Genomic DNA, 17869 nt, shown 5'->3' on the forward strand with positions numbered 1-17869 from the left:
AATACATCTAAATAAATTAACTCTTATTAACTAAATGAATCCTATTTAAAACTAAATACTTACTTATAAAATAAACCCTAATATAGCTACAATATAAATAATAATTATATTCTAGCTATCTTAGGATTTATATTTATTTTACAGGTACCTTTCAATGTATTTTAACCATGTACAATAACTATTAAATAGTTATTAACTATTTAATAGCTTACCTAGCTAAAATAAACTGAAATTAACCTGTAAAATAAAAACTAACCTAAGTTACAATTACACCTAACACTACACTATACTTTAATAAATTATTCCTATTTAAAACTAAATACTTACCTGTAAAATAAACCCTAAGATAGCTACAATATAAATAATAATTATATTCTAGCTATCTTAGGATTTATATTTATTTTACAGGTAACTTTGTATTTATTTTAGCTAGTTAGAATAGTTATTAAATAGTTGTTAACTATTTAATAACTACCTAGCTAAAAGAAATACAAAATTACCTGTAAAATAAATCCTAACCTAAGTTACAATTAAACCTAATACTACACTATCATTAAATTAACTAAATAAACTACCTACAAATAACTACAATGAAATACAATTACATAAACTAACTAAAGTACAAAAAATAAAAAAAGCTAAGTTACAAAAAATAAAAAATTAAGTTACAAACATGTTAAAAATATTACAACAATTTTAAGCTACTTACACCTAATCTAAGCCCCCTAATAAAATAACAAAGCCCCCCAAAATAAAAAAAATCCCTACCCTATTCTAAATTACATAAATTTCAAAGCTCTTTTACCTTACCAGCCCTTAAAAGGGCCATTTGTGGGGGCATGCCCCAAAAAGTTCAGCTCTTTTGCCTGTAAAAGAAAAATACAACCCCCCCCAACATTAAAACCCACCACCCACATACCCCTAATCTAACCCAAACCCCCCTTACAAAAACCTAACACTAATCCCCTGAAGATCATCCTACCTTGAGTCGTCTTCACTCAGCCGAGCCACCGATGGAACTGAAGAGGACATCCGGAGCGGAAGAAGTTAATCCTCCAAGCGGCGCTGAAGAAATCTTCCATCCGATGAAGTCATCATCCAGGCGGCGCTGAAGAAGTCTTCGATCCGGCCGATGTCATCTTCAAAGAGGTGCTGAAGAGGTCTTCTATCCGGGCGAAGTCATCTTCCAAGCCGGGTCTTGAATCTTCCTTCCGCCGACGCGGAACCACCTTCTTCACCGACGGACTACGACGAATGACGGCTCCTTTAAGGGACGTCATCCAAGATGGCGTCCCCTCAATTCCGATTGGCTGATAGGATTCTATCAGCCAATCGGAATTAAGGTAGGAAAATCTGATTGGCTGATGGAATCAGCCAATCAGATTCAAGTTCAATCCGATTGGCTGATCCAATCAGCCAATCAGATTGAGCTCGCATTCTATTGGCTGATCGGAACAGCCAATAGAATGCGAGCTCAATCTGATTGGCTGATTCCATCAGCCAATCAGATTTTTCCTACCTTAATTCCGATTGGCTGATAGAATCCTATCAGCCAATCGGAATTGAGGGGACGCCATCTTGGATGACGTCCCTTAAAGGAGCCGTCATTCGTCGTAGTCCGTCGGTGAAGAAGGTGGTTCCGCGTTGGCGGAAGGAAGATTCAAGACCCGGCTTGGAAGATGACTTCGCCCGGATAGAAGACCTCTTCAGCACCTCTTTGAAGATGACATCGGCCGGATCGAAGACTTCTTCAGCTCCGCCTGGATGATGACTTCATCGGATGGAAGATTTCTTCAGCGCCGCTTGGAGGATTAACTTCTTCCGCTCCGGATGTCCTCTTCAGTTCCATCGGTGGCTCGGCTGAGTGAAGACGACTCAAGGTAGGATGATCTTCAGGGGATTAGTGTTAGGTTTTTGTAAGGGGGGTTTGGGTTAGATAAGGGGTATGTGGGTGGTGGGTTTTAATGTTGGGGGGGGGTTGTATTTTTCTTTTACAGGCAAAAGAGCTTAACTTTTTGGGGCATGCCCCCACAAATGGCCCTTTTAAGGGCTGGTAAGGTAAAAGAGCTTTGAAATTTATGTAATTTAGAATAGGGTAGGGATTTTTTTATTTTGGGGGGGTTTGTTATTTTATTAGGGGGCTTAGATTAGGTGTAAGTAGCTTAAAATTGTTGTAATATTTTTAACATGTTTGTAACTTAATTTTTTATTTTTTGTAACTTAGCTTTTTTTATTTTTTGTACTTTAGTTAGTTTATGTAATTGTATTTCATTGTAGTTATTTGTAGGTAGTTTATTTAATTAATTTAATGATAGTGTAGTATTAGGTTTAATTGTAACTTAAGTTAGGATTTATTTTACAGGTAATTTTGTATTTCTTTTAGCTAGGTAGTTATTAAATAGTTAATAACTATTTAATAACTATTCTAACTAGCTAAAATAAATACAAAGTTACCTGTAAACTAAATATAAATCCTAAAATAGCTATAATATAAGTATTAATTACATTGTAGCTATCTTAGGGTTTATTTTACAGGTAAGTATTTATTTTTAAATAGGAATAATTTATTAAAGTATAGTGTAGTGTTAGGTGTAATTGTAACTTAGGTTAGGATTTATTTCACAGGTAAATTTCTCTTTATTTTAGCTAGGTAAGCTATTAAATAGTTAATAATTATTTAATAGCTATTGTACATGGTTAAAATAAATTGAAAGGTACCTGTAAAATAAAAATAAATCCTAAGATAGCTAGAATATAATTATTATTTATATTGTAGCTATATTAGGGTTTATTTTAAAGGTAAGTATTTAGTTTTAAATAGGATTCATTTAGTTAATAAGAGTTAATTTATTTAGATGTATTTAATTAATATTTAAGTTAGGGGGCGTTAGGGTTAGGGTTAGACTTAGGTTTAGGGGTTAATAATTTTATTACAGTGGCGGCGGCGTAGTGGGGGGCAGGATAGGGGTTAATAAATTTATTATAGGTGGCGACGGTATAGGGGGGCAGATTAGGGGTTAATACATTTAATATAGGTTGCGGCGGGTTCAGGGAGCGGCGGTTTAGGGGTTAATACATTTATTATAGTTGCGGTGGGCTCCGGGAGCGGCGGTTTAGGGGTTAATATGTATAGAGTAGCTTGCGGTGGGCTCCGGGAGCGGCGGTTTAGGGGGTAATAACTTTATTTAGTTGCGGCGGTGTAGGGGGGGTCAGATTAGTGGTGTTTAGACTCGGGGTACATGTTAGGGTGTTAGGTGTAGACAGCTCCCATAGAAATCAATGGGATGTCTGTCAGCAGCGAACTTGTACTTTCGCTATGGTCAGACTCCCATTGATTCCTATGGGATCCGCCGCCTCCAGGGGTGGCGGATTGAAAACCAGGTACGCTGGGCCGTAAAAGTGCCGAGCGTACCTGCTAGTTTTTTGATAGCTAGCAAAAGTAGTGAGAATGTGCCGCACTTGTGTGCGGAACATCTGGAGTGACGTAAGAATCGATCTGTGTCGGACTGAGTCCGGCGGATCGAAGCTTACGTCACAAAATTCTACTTTTGCCGGTCTCGAGCCTTTGATAACTAAGGCGAATCAGCCTCGCCACAAATACGCTGCGGAATTCCAGCGTATTTGAGGTTGACGGCTTGATAACTACCCCCCTATATCTCACTCCAATACCAGCGCTGCTTAAGTGAGCGGTGAGCTAGCTGAACGTGCTCGTACATGATTTCCCCATAGGAATCAACAGGGAGAGACGGCTGAAAAAAAGTCTAACACCTGCAAAAAAGCAGCGTTTAGCTCTTAACGCAGCCCCATTGATTCCTATCGGGAAATAAAATTGATGTCTACACCTAACACCCTAACATTAACCCCGAGTCTAAACACCCCTAATCTTACACTTAATAACCCCTAATCTGCCTCCCCCGACATCGCCGACACCTGCATTATATTATTAACCCCTAATCTGCCACTCCGGACACCGCCGCCACTATAATAAATATATTAACCCCTAAACCGCCGCACTCCCGCATCGCAAACACTAGTTAAATATTATTAACCCCTAATCTGCCATCCCTAACATCGCCGACACCTACCTACATTTATTAACCCCTATTTTGCCGCCCCCGACGTCGCCGCCACTATATTAAAAGTTTTTAACCCTTAAATCTAAGTCTAACCCTAACCGTAACACCCCCTAACTTAAATATAATTTAAATAAATCTAAATAAAACCTACTATTAATAACTAAATAATTCCTATTTAAAACTAAATACTTACCTGTAAAATAAACCCTAAGCTAGCTACAATATAACTAATAGTTACATTGTATCTAGCTTAGGTTTTATTTTTATTTTACAGGCAAGTTTGTATTTATTTTAACTAGGTAGAATAGTTATTAAATAGTTATTAACTATTTAATAACTACCTAGTTAAAATAAATACAAAAGTACCTGTAAAATAAAACCTAACCTAAGTTACAATTACACCGAACACTACACTATAATTAAATTAATTCCCTAAATTAAATACAATTAAAAACAATTAAATAAAATTATCTAAAGTGCCCCCCCCCGCTAAATTACAGAAAATAATAAACAAATTACAAGATTTTTAAACTAATTACACCTAATCTAATCCCCCTAACAAAATAGAAAAGCCCCCCAAAATAAAAAAGCCCTACCCTACACTAAATTACAAATAGCCCTTAAAAGGGCCTTTTGCGGGGCATTGCCCCAAAGTAATCAGCTCCTTTACCTGTAAAAAAAATTACAAATCCCCCTCCAACATTAAAACCCACCACCCCCACACCCAACCCTACTCTAAAACCCACCCAATACCCCCTTCAAAAAACCTCACACTAACCCCTTGAAGATCACCTTACCGGGAGAAGTCTTCACCCAACCGGGCCGAAGTCCTCAACGAATCCGGTGTCAGCTATATTAGGGACGGAAGATTAGGGGTTAATAATATTTAACTAGTGTTTGATATGCGATGCGGGAGTGCAGCGGTTTAGGGGTTAATATATTTATTATAGTGGCGGCGATGTCCGGTTCGGCAGATTAGGGGTTACATTTTTTTTATAGTGTTTGCGATGTGGGAGGGCCTCGGTTTAGGGGTTAATAGGTAGTTTATGGGTGTTAGTGTACTTTTTAGCACTTTAGTTAAGAGTTTTATGCTATGGCGTTGTAGTGTAAAACTCTTAACTACGGACTTTAAAATGCGGTACCAGTCTTGACAGGAGAGGGTCTACCGCTCACTTTTTGTCAGACTCGTAATACCGGCGCTATGCAAGTCCCATTGAAAAAAGAGGATATGCAATTTACGTAAATGGATTTGCGGTATTTCCAAGTCTGGCCAAAAAAGTGAGCGCAAAACTCGTAATCTAGCTGCAAGTATCAGCAGAAAGCACATGACACTTAAATGTATGACAACAAATGCAAGAAGCATGACATGCAAAATGGGAGAGCTGGAACTCTTAGGTGCAGAAGAGGACTATGATATTATCAGTATAACTGAAACTTGGTGGGATGATTCACATGACTGGGCAGTTAACCTAGAGGTGTATACTTTATTTAAGAGGGACCAGAATAATAGAATCTGCATGTATATTAAACCTAACCTTAAACCTACAATAAGTGAAGATATTTATGATACAAGCGACAATGTAGAGACCCTGTGGGTGGAAATAAATAGTGGGGGGGAACAATCCTAAAAAAATATTACTAGGAACATGCTACAAGCCCCCCAACATTAGTGACCTGGAGGAAACTCAACTACTAATGCAAATAGGTAAGGCTGCTAATAACAGTGCTGTAATTATGGGAGATTTTAATTACCCTGATATAAACTGGGCCAATGAAACTAGTAATTCAGCTAAGGGGGACAGATTGTTAAATGTTCTCAGGGATAACTTCTTGTCACAATTAATAGAGGAGCCAACTAGGAGTAACGTTATATTGGATTTAGTGCTATCAAACAATACAGATATAATATCAAACATAGAAGTCAAAAGACATTTGGGTAACAGTGATCCTAACATGGTCACATTTGTTTTTGCATGCTTTGTTACATTCCTTATAAATATTGTATGCTGAGTCTGTACTATTTTCTTTTAATAATTTAAATGCCCTACGTTTTTTCCTAATTTCTCTTAACACATTTTTATTTAGCCATAACGGCTTTGTTTTTTTATTTTTATAACCATATGGTATGTGTTGATATGTATATTTATTTAACAAATTTTTAAATATTATCCATTTATCCTCTGTATTTTTATTAGAAAATATGAACTCGATGGACCTCAGTCTTTTTTCAACCTTATCTACTATGTTACTATGTTACATTTGAAATCTCTTTTCATAAGCAGTGTCTTAAAGGTTTAACTAAGACTTTTAATTTTAACAAAGCAAAATTCAGCGATTTAAGGAAATCATTAAATAACATAACCAAGTATTCTCTAATAAAAATACAGAGGATCAATGGATAACATTTAAAACTTTGTTAAATAAATATACATATCAACTAATAACATATGGTTATAAAAATAAAAATAAAAAATCCAAGCCAATGTGGCTAAATAAAAATGTGTTAAGAGAAATTAGAAAAAAAGTAGGGCATTTAAATTATTCAAAGAAAATAGTACAGACCAAAAAAAGCAATCAAATTAGCCAAAATTGAAAATGAAAAATTAATTGCAAATGATTCTAAGTCTAACCCTAAAATGTTCTTTAAGTACATAAATAGCAAAAAGAAGAAAGACAATATAAATTAAAATTAAAATGCGTGGAGGGTAGCATGATTAACAGTGACAGGGAGAAGACTGAGGTACTAAACCAGTTTTTTTCTTCAGTATACACAAGGGAGGAACCATTGGATGATACTTTGGAACAAAATAGAACGTGCCAGCCCATACCATTAACTGGGTTATGTATAGAGGATATCAGGAAAAAATTGGATAATATTAAGGTAAATAAAACTCCAGGCCCAGATGGAATACACCCAAGGGTGTTAAGGGAACTTAGCACTGTTATAGACAAACCTATACTCTTAATTTTTCAAGACTCATTACCCTCAGTCATGGTACCCCAGGATTGGCGTAGAGCTGATGTGGTGCCACTCTTCAAAAAAGGGAAGCAGGGATGATCCATGAAGCTATAGACCAGTACGTCTGACATCAATAGTGGGGAAGATATTTGAAGGGATTATATTGATGATCATATTCGTGTAAACAAGATTATGAGTTCTAATCAACATGGTTTTATGATAAGTAGATCATGTCAAACTAATCTAATTAGATTCTATGAGGAAGTAAGTAAAAATATAGATAAAGGGGAATCAGTTGATGTGATATACTTAGATTTTGCAAAGGCGTTTGATACAGTGCCACATGAGGGGTTAATGCACAAAATTAAGGGACTGGGAATAGCTGAAAATGTTAGCTCATGGATAAATAACTGGATAAAAGATAGGGAGCAACGAGTAGTAGTAAATTGATCATACTCAGATTGGACAAAGGTAATCAGTGGAGTCCCCCAGGGATCAGTGCTGGGCCCTGTTCTTTTTAATATTTTTATAAATGACTTGAAGCAAGGATTAAATAGCGACATCTCTATTTTTGCAGTTGATACTAAGTTAAGTAAGGTCATTAGGTCAGAGCAGGATGAACTTTCGTTACAAAGGGATCTGCAAAAATTAGAAGTATGGGCAGGTAAATGGAAAATGAGATTTAATTTGGGAAAATGCAAGATTCTACATTTTGGAAGTAAAAATAAGCAGGCAACGTATTATTTAAATGGGACAAGACTTAGCCAAATAGAGGAGGAAAGGGATTTGGGAGTAGTAATAGATAACAAGCTAAAGATGAGTGAATACTGCAGGGCAGCGGTTTCAAAGGCTAATAAGATACTAGCATGTATTAAAAGATTCATTGATTCATGGGAGGAAAGCATAATTCTGTCACTATATAAAGCCCTGGTAAGACCTCATCTTGAGTATGGAGTGCAGTTCTGGTGACCGATCGCAAAAAAAGATATTATAGAACTAGAAAAAAATCAGAGAAGGGCCACAAAGCTAATAAGGGGATTGGAGAATTTAAGCTATGAAGAGAGGCTAGCCAAACTGGGTCTGTTTTCTTTAGAAAAAAAGGCGCTTGAGAGGTGACATGATTACTTTATATAAATATATTCAAGGCCCATATACAGAGATGGCAGAAGCTCTGTTTATTCCAAGAAAATTGTTTGTGACAAGAGGTCACAATTTAAGGTTGGAGGAAAGGAGATTTAATCTCCTGCAACAGAAACGTTTTTTCAATGTAAGAGCAATAAAATTGTGAAACTTATTACCAAAGGAGGCAGTGAATGCCAATACCCTAGATACATTTAAAAATTGTTTGGATACATTTCTGTCTATAAACAAAATTAATAGATATGAATGCTAGTATTAAATGGATCACATTTTAGTGGGATTATTTAAGATTAACTGGAGCTTTTTGTAAGTATTTTAGATTTGTATAGATTGAACTCGATAGATTTCGGTCTTTTTTCAACCTCATCTAGTATGTTACTATGTATTATTATTATTAGTATTATTGTCAATTTGTGCACACACACACACTCACACACTTACACACATACATACTTACACACTCACACACACACACTCAAACACACACACTTACACACACTCACACACACACTTACACACTCAAACACACACACTTACAAACTCACACACACACGCATTCACACACAAACACACTCACATACGCAAACTAACACACACACACTTACACACTCACACATGCTCACACACACTCACACACACTCACACACACACACTCACACACATTTACACACTCACACACACTTACACACACTCTCACACAGTCTTCCTCACACAAACACTCACACACTCTAACACACTCTCCCTCTCTCTCTCTTAAGCACACACATACACTCACACACACACACACTCACACTTACAAACTCACACACACACATTTACACACTCACACACACTTACACACACTCTCACACAGTCTCCCTCACACAAACACTCACACACTCTAACACACTCTCCCTCTCTCTCTCTCTCTCTCTCTCTCGCTCTCAAGCACACACATGCACACACACACACACACTCACACACACACACCTAAATAAGGTTTCCCTCCCTATGCTGTATGCACAGCTCTGTCTACCTTCTACAAACCAAACCTACAGTATGTGTCTGCCTTGCATTTATAACGCATCTAACTTGCTGTACATCTTAATATTTTTTTAATATTTATATGCAAATTGTGATTTAGGTATCTAGCTGATTTAACCATAGATTTAACTAATATACTCTCATGCTTTTTTATAGGTGGAAACACAGAATTATTGGTGCTACTCATTCCCATCATTGGTGTGCTAACTATAGGATTAATATTGTATTGCAAGAGGTCAAAAATCAGGTACTTTGAAATTGATTGAACATTAACTTAACTTTTATCTCATGAGGCATAGAGTGCTGATCTACTGCTAAGTGTAAGTTCACAATGAATATTCAAGGGCAGGGAATATTGTACAGATGCACACACATACTCACACATGTACACACACCATTGGTTGTCGGCAGTCATGTGAGATCATATACTCATGTATTGGATAACGACCACTTAAGACCAGTGAAACATAATGACCAAACTGTGCAACATTCAACGTACATATTACTTATTTTGTATCCATTAATCAATAATAATTTACTAAATTGCATCTGTAATCTCCACTGTATTGCTAAATCATTGAGGTCAGTCTCCAATTTGCTAACTTATACTGTGCTACCTGACTACAAATAGTTAAACGCTTTTCATCCTAGTAGCGTACAGTGAGATACATAAACAGACATAAAGACATATATCATTTTTCACGGGTTCAACTCTGTAATGAAGCAGATCTGAATACACATTATTACTTTAAGTATCCACTAGAGGTCACTGCTGTCTAGACTAAAGTACTTGAAAACCATGATTCAAAATTACTACGTATCTTTATATTGCATTAAAATATAACTTGCTCCGGATACATTAAAGGCAGCTTGCACTTGCCACAACTTGTATTTGTTATCATTATTTTCATTTAAATGTTCCACATACAGTTACAACATTCTTTCATCATGGAAACTAAATAACATCTTACTGAAATATTTAGATGTGTGCAACAGCATTGTAACAATATCCCACATCTTAATTATTTCAAATGTTTTAGAAAATTTCAAATATTTTTAATAATAATCATTAAAACAAGATATTCTTACAGATATTTTACATGATAGCTTTATTGACCTAGGGAACTAGCCCAATTCATGCTAGATCTACCATTAATTAAAAATACTTCGCGCTCTCCTCTATTTCCTATCCCTATTAACGCGGAGTTGGTGGGGGGTTTAGATAAAGGAAAACAAAGGACCCAAGAATGGGGTTATTCCACACCTTTGACGAGGTTCATAAGAAAAGGAAAGCTAGACAATAGAGAAAACTTAATGACAGTTGCAGAAGGTAGATATTCTACCTGGTTAAAATATTCACAACTGGCACATTTTATTCATACCTCCCCACATAAACAGGAGTTCCTAAGAGAATTAACCCCTTACGAAACACTCTGTTGCAACACGGAAGAGATCAGACACACACTCTCTATCTCAAAAAAACTAATACAATCTGAACACACACGGCACTTACCTACATATACATCTAAGTGGCAAGAAGAACTAGACCATATCATAACAGAGGAAGACTGGATTAGGATTTTTAAAAATACTAAGAAAATTTCAACATCACCACAATTATTAGAATTGAATTTTAAAGTCATCATGAGGTGGTACCTAACCCCAGCAAGGTCACATTCAATCTACCCAGGTGTTAGCGACAGATGTTGGAGAGGATGCGAAGAGAAGGGCACTTACCTCCATATGTGGTGGAATTGTGGGAGACTTAAAGACTTCTGGTTAGACATAGAGAGACACTTCAGGCAGATATTAACACCCGAGTTCACACTAACACCCAGAGTGGCACTACTGAATGACACAACAAAAATAACATGCACTCTCAGGCGCACTCTTTTACATTTAGGAATGTCAGGAGCAAAAGCATTAATCGCCTTGAACTGGAAGAGCCAGACACCACTCTTGATAAGTACATGGAAAGAAAGGGTAACTGATATACTGGTATTGGAAGAATATGGCTATCAGAGAAGGAACAAGTTAAACCTCCTAGCGGAAGTCAGATTCTTATGGGATGAGGTGATGGAGGGATCTAGGACGGATACAGGTCAAGCACACTAGAATAATAATACACTTTTGCTACATTTAACAACACAGCTGAGCTCTAGAAAGTAAGATGGGCATAAACTTCTATTCCTTTGTGTTAACATTTTATTACGATCCTACCAAGACCTAAACAGCAAAGAGAGAGAGTGACGAGAGACCAACAGAGCCCCAAACAAGGGGATAAACAGCCCCACCTATTTAAAGCCCTGTGGAGCGCAGCAGACGAAGTCCCTTAACAACAGGGGACTGTATTTCTATTTTATTTCGCTTCCAAGTAAGTTTTCTTGTTTTGCTATTTTTGCCTTTTATGTTCTTATGTTCTTTTGTTATATTTATTTCTCTCTCCGTTTAAAGAGAGGGAAAGAATGAGAAAAAGCTCAACATTTGGATAAAACGTCATATTCACATATTTATCTATGCCACCTCACATAAGGACGTAACAGACTACATATAAATCTATACTGAGGTGAACATAACAAAGACCTAGATGCAATTAGAATGAAATATGAATGTTTCTTTTCAAAGAGCAACATGTAACCACTTTGTTCTTTCTTTTTTTTTGTCCTTTCTCTTATATTCATGTTGACAAGATGTAAATGTTGAGCAATGACAATAAAGCATTTGAAACTTTAAAAAAAAAAAAAAAAAAAAAAAAAAAAAAAAAATACTTCTATTTTAAGACCCTTTGTTCTTCAAGCCTGAAACTTTAAAATCCAGAAGGTCTCTCGTCTTAAGAGATCGTTAACTCTTTCGCCACCTCTGGCTCTCTTTTTTATTAAATGTATAACCATCCACGTGAACCTGCTAACAATCTTGTTTTCATTATAGATAAAATATTTAGCTGCTCATAAACTAATGCCTGGGACGAGCATAAGGCTACCCTACATAGTAACTAATGCCTGGGATAAGCATAAGGCTATCCTACATACTAACTAATGCCTGGGATAAGCATAAGGCTATCCTACATACTAACTAATGCCTGGGATAAGCATAAGGTTATTCTACATATTAACTAATGCCTAGGATAAACATAAGGCTACCCTACATATTAACTAATGCCTGAAATAAGCATAAGGCTATCCTACATACTAACTAATGCCTGAAACAAGCATAAGGCTATCCTACATACTAACTAATGCCTGAAACAAGCATAAGGCTATCCTACATACTAACTAATGCCTGAAACAAGCATAAGGCTATCCTACATACTAACTAATGCCTGAAACAAGCATAAGGCTATCCTACATACTAACTAATGCCTGAAACAAGCATAAGGCTTTCCTACATACTAATTACTGGGATAAGCATAAGGCTATCCTACATACTAACTAATGCCTGGGATAAGCATAAGGCTACCCTACATACTAACTAATGCCTGGGATAAGCATAAGGCTATCCTACATACTAACTAATGCCTGGTGTATGCATAAGGTTATCCTACATACTAACTAATGCCTGAAACAAGCATAAGGCTATCCTACATACTAACTAATGCCTGGGATAAGCATAAGGCTATCCTACATACTAACTAATGCCTGGGATAAGCATAAGGCTATCCTACATACTAACTAATGCCTGGGATAAGCATAAGGCTATCCTACATAATAACTAATGCCTGAAACAAGCATAAGGCTATCCTACATACTAATTACTGGGATAAGCATAAGGCTATCCTACATACTTAATAATGCCTGAAACAATCATAAGGCTATCATAGGTACTAACCAATGTCTGGGAAAAGCATAAGGCTATTCTACATACTAATTAATAGCTGGGATAAGCATAAGGCTATCCTATATACTAACTAATACCTGGGATAAGCATACATTTATCCTACATACTAACTAATGTCTGGGATAAGCATAAGGCTATCCTACATACTAACTATTGACTGGGATAAGCTAAAGGCTATCCTATGTACTATCTAATGCCTGGGGTAAGCATAAGGCTATCCTACATACCAACTAATGCCTAGGATAAGCATAAGGCTATCCTAAATACTAACTAATGCCTAGGATAAGCATAAGGCCATCCGACATACTAACTAATGTCTGGGATAAGCACAGGGCTATCATACATACTAACTAATGTCTGGGACAAGCATAAGGCTAAACTACATACTAACTAATGTCTGGGACAAGCATAAGGCTATCCTACATACTAACTAAGGCTTGGGATAAGAATAAGTCTATCCTACATACTAACTAATGCCTGGGATAAACATAAGGCTATCCTACATATTAACTAATGCCTGAGATAAGCATAAGCTATCCTACCTACTAATGCCTGAGATAAGCATAAGCTATCCTACATACTAACTAATGCCTGGTGTATGCATAAGTTTATCCTACATACTAACTAATGCCTGAAACAAGCATAAGGCTATCCTACATACTAACTAATGCCTGGGATAAGCATAAGGCTATCCTACATAATAACTAATGCCTGAAACAAGCATAAGGCTATCCTACATACTAATTACTGGGATAAGCATAAGGCTATCCTACATACTTAATAATGCCTGAAACAAGCATAAGGCTATCATAGGTACTAACCAATGCCTGGGAAAAGCATAAGGCTATTCTACATACTAATTAATACCTGGGATAAGCATAAGGCTATCCTATATACTAACTAATACCTGAGATAAGCATACGTTTAGCCTACATACTAACTAATGTCTGGGATAAGCATACGGCTATCCTACATACTAACTATTGACTGGGATAAGCTAAAGGCTATCCTATGTACTATCTAATGCATGGGGTAAGCATAAGGCTATCCTACATACTAACGAATGCCTAGGATAAGCATAAGGCTATCCTACATACTAACTAATGCCTTGGATAAGCATAAGGCTATAGTGCATACTAATTAATGCCTGGGATAAGCATAAGGCTATCCTACAAACTAATTAATGCATGCATGCATACTTTTAGTCTCCACTAGAGGTCACTGCTGTCTAGACTATCATACATACTAACTAATGTCTGGGACAAGCATAAGGCTAAACTACATACAGTACTAACTAAGGCTTGGGATAAGAATAAGTCTATCCTACATACTAACTAATGCCTGGGATAAGCATAAGGTTATCCTACATACTAACTAATGCCTGGGATAAACATAAGGCTATCCTACATATTAACTAATGCCTGAGATAAGCATAAGCTATCCTACATATTATCTAATTCCTGGGATAAGTATAAGGCTATACTAAATGCTAATGCCTGTGATAAGCATAAAGCTATCCTTCATATTAACTAATGCCTGGGATAATCATAAGGCTATCCTACATACTAATGCCTGGGATAAACATAAGGCTTTCCTACATACTAAATAATGCCTGGGATAAGCATACGGCTATCCTACATATTGATTAATTGCTGGGATAAGCATAAGTCTATTCTACATACTAACTAATGCCTGGGATAAGCATAAGGCTATCCTACATACTAACTAATTCCTGGTGTAAGCATAACGCTATTCTACATACTAATTAATGCATGGGATAAGCATAAGGCTATCCTACAGGCTAACTAATGCCTGGTATTAGCATAAGGCTATTCTACATACTGACTAATGACTGGGATAAGCATAAGGCTATCCTACATACTAACTAATGCCTGGAATAAGCATAAGTCTATTCTACATGTTGACTAATGCCTGGGATAAACATAAGCCTATTTCTTCTGTTATGTGTGATCAGTCCACGGGTCATCATTACTTCTGGGATATAACTCCTCCCCAACAGGAAATGCAAGAGGATTCACCCAGCAGAGCTGATATAGCTCCTCCCCTCTACGTCAGTCCCAGTCATTCTCTTGCACCCAACGACTAGATAGGATGTGTGAGAGGACTATGGTGATTATACTTAGTTTTTATGACTTCAATCAAAAGTTTGTTATTTTACAATAGCACCGGAGCGTGTTATTACTTCTCTGGCAGAGTTTGAAGAAGAATCTACCAGAGTTTTTTACTATGATTTTAACCGGAGTAGTTAAGATCATATTGCTGTTCTCGGCCATCTGAGGGAGGTAAAGGCTTCAGATCAGGGGACAGCGGGCAGATGAATCTGCATTGAGGTATGTAGCAGTTTTTATTTTCTGAATGGAATTGATGAGAAAATCCTGCTATACCGCTATAATGACATGTATGTATACACTTCAGTATTCTGGGAATGGTATTTCACCGGAACTACTCTGTTAAAGGTCACTAATCCTTTTTATAAATATTATCATGTTAAACGTTTTTGCTGGAATGTAGAATCGTTTACATTGCTGAGGTACTGAGTGAATAAATGTTTGGGCATTATTTTCCACTTGGCAGTTGTCTGCTTTAAATTGTGACAGTTTCGTTTCTCCTCACTGCTGTGTGTGAGAGGGAGGGGCCGTTTTTGGCGCTCTTTTGCTACGCATCAAAAATTTCCAGTCAGCTACTATTATATTTCCTGCATGATCCGGTTCACTGTCAGATCTCAGGGGTCTTCAAACTTCTTTGAAGGGAGGTACATTCTCTCAGCAGAGCTGTGAGAATTTTATATTGACTGTGAATAAAAACGTTACTCTATAATTTTTTATGTCAAATTTAGTTATTGTTATTTACTAATGGGAACAAACCTTTGCTAAAAGTTGTGTTATTTTAAAGTTGATGCTATAACTGTTTTTTCAGTTCATTATCTCAACTGTCATTTAATCGTTTAAGTACCTCTTTGAGGCACAGTACGTTTTTGCTAAAAAAGATTATAACCAGGTTGCAAGTTATTGCTAGTGTGTTAAACATGTCTGACTCAGAGGAAGATATCTGTGTCATTTGTTCCAATGCCAAGGTGGAGCCCAATAGAAATTTATGTACTAACTGTATTGATGCTACTTTAAATAAAAGTCAATCTGTACAATGTGAACAAATTTCACCAAACTGCGAGGGGAGAGTTATGCCGACTAACTCGCCTCACGCGGCAGTACCTGCATCTCCCGCCCGGGAGGTGCGTGATATTATGGCGCCTAATACATCTGGGCGGCCATTACAGATAACATTACATGATATGGCTACTGTTATGACTGAAGTTTTGTCTAAATTACCAGAACTAAGAGGCAAGCGTGATCACTCTGGGGTGAGAACAGAGTGCGCTGACAATACTAGGGCCATGTCTGATACTGCGTCACAGCTTGCAGAGCATGAGGACGGAGAGCTTCATTCTGTGGGTGACGGTTCTGATCCAAACAGATTGGATTCAGATATTTCAAATTTTAAATTTAAATTGGAGAACCTCCGTGTTTTACTAGGGGAGGTCTTAGCAGCTCTCAATGATTGTAACACCGTTGCAATACCAGAGAAACTGTGTAGGTTGGATAAATACTTTGCGGTACCGGCGAGTACTGACGTTTTTCCTATACCTAAGAGATTAACTGAAATTGTTACTAAGGAGTGGGATAGACCCGGTGTGCCGTTCTCACCCCCTCCAATATTTAGAAAGATGTTTCCAATAGACGCCACCACTCGGGACTTATGGCAAACGGTCCCTAAGGTGGAGGGAGCAGTTTCTACTTTAGCTAAGCGTACCACTATCCCGGTGGAGGATAGCTGTGCTTTTTCAGATCCAATGGATAAAAAATTAGAGGGTTACCTTAAGAAAATGTTTGTTCAACAAGGTTTTATATTGCAACCCCTTGCATGTATCGCGCCGATTACGGCTGCGGCAGCATTTTGGATTGAGTCTCTGGAAGAGAACCTTAGTTCATCTACGCTAGACGACATTATGGACAGGCTTAGAGTCCTTAAACTAGCTAATTCATTCATTTCGGAGGCCGTAGTACATTTAACCAAACTTACGGCTAAGAACTCTGGATTCGCCATACAGGCACGTAGAGCACTGTGGCTAAAATCCTGGTCAGCTGATGTTACTTCTAAGTCCAAATTACTTAATATACCTTTCAAGGGGCAGTCTTTATTTGGGCCCGGTTTGAAAGAAATTATCGCTGACATTACAGGAGGTAAGGGCCACGCCCTACCTCAAGACAAAGCCAAAGCTAAGGCTAGACAGTCTAATTTTCGTCCCTTTCGGAATTTCAAAACAGGAGCAGCGTCAACCTCCACTGCACCAAAACAGGAAGGAGCTGTTGCTCGTTACAGGCAAGGCTGGAAACCTAACCAGTCCTGGAATAAGGGCAAACAGGCCAGGAAACCTGCTGCTGCCCCAAAGACAGCATGAACCGAGAGCCCCCGATCCGGGACCGGATCTAGTGGGGGGCAGACTTTCTCTCTTCGCCCAGGCCTGGGCAAGAGATGTTCAGGATCCCTGGGCGCTGGAGATCATATCTCAGGGATACCTTCTAGACTTCAAATTATCTCCACCAAAAGGGAGATTTCATCTGTCAAGGTTGTCAACAAACCAGATAAAGAAAGAAGCGTTTCTACGCTGTGTACAAGATCTGTTATTAATGGGAGTGATCCATCCAGTTCCGCGGTCGGAACAAGGACAAGGGTTCTACTCAAACCTGTTTGTGGTTCCCAAAAAAGAGGGAACTTTCAGGCCAATCTTAGATTTAAAGATTCTAAACAAATTCCTAAG

General features: G+C 37.5%; 1 protein-coding gene across 3 annotated transcripts in view; it reads left to right on the plus strand.

The window, feature by feature from the left end:
* The window catches only part of LOC128652888 (cell surface glycoprotein CD200 receptor 1-A), a 173574-nt gene that overhangs the window by 134441 nt on the left and 21264 nt on the right, over positions 1 to 17869 (plus strand). For all 3 annotated transcript variants that reach the window (XM_053705878.1, XM_053705877.1, XM_053705876.1), the window contains exon 4: positions 9355 to 9445. In XM_053705878.1, the coding sequence (XP_053561853.1) occupies positions 9355 to 9445 (91 nt within the window). The remainder of the gene's footprint in view (positions 1 to 9354; positions 9446 to 17869) is intronic.

Source organism: Bombina bombina, chromosome 3 (genome assembly GCF_027579735.1).
Source record: "Bombina bombina isolate aBomBom1 chromosome 3, aBomBom1.pri, whole genome shotgun sequence".
NCBI lineage: Eukaryota > Metazoa > Chordata > Amphibia > Anura > Bombinatoridae > Bombina > Bombina bombina.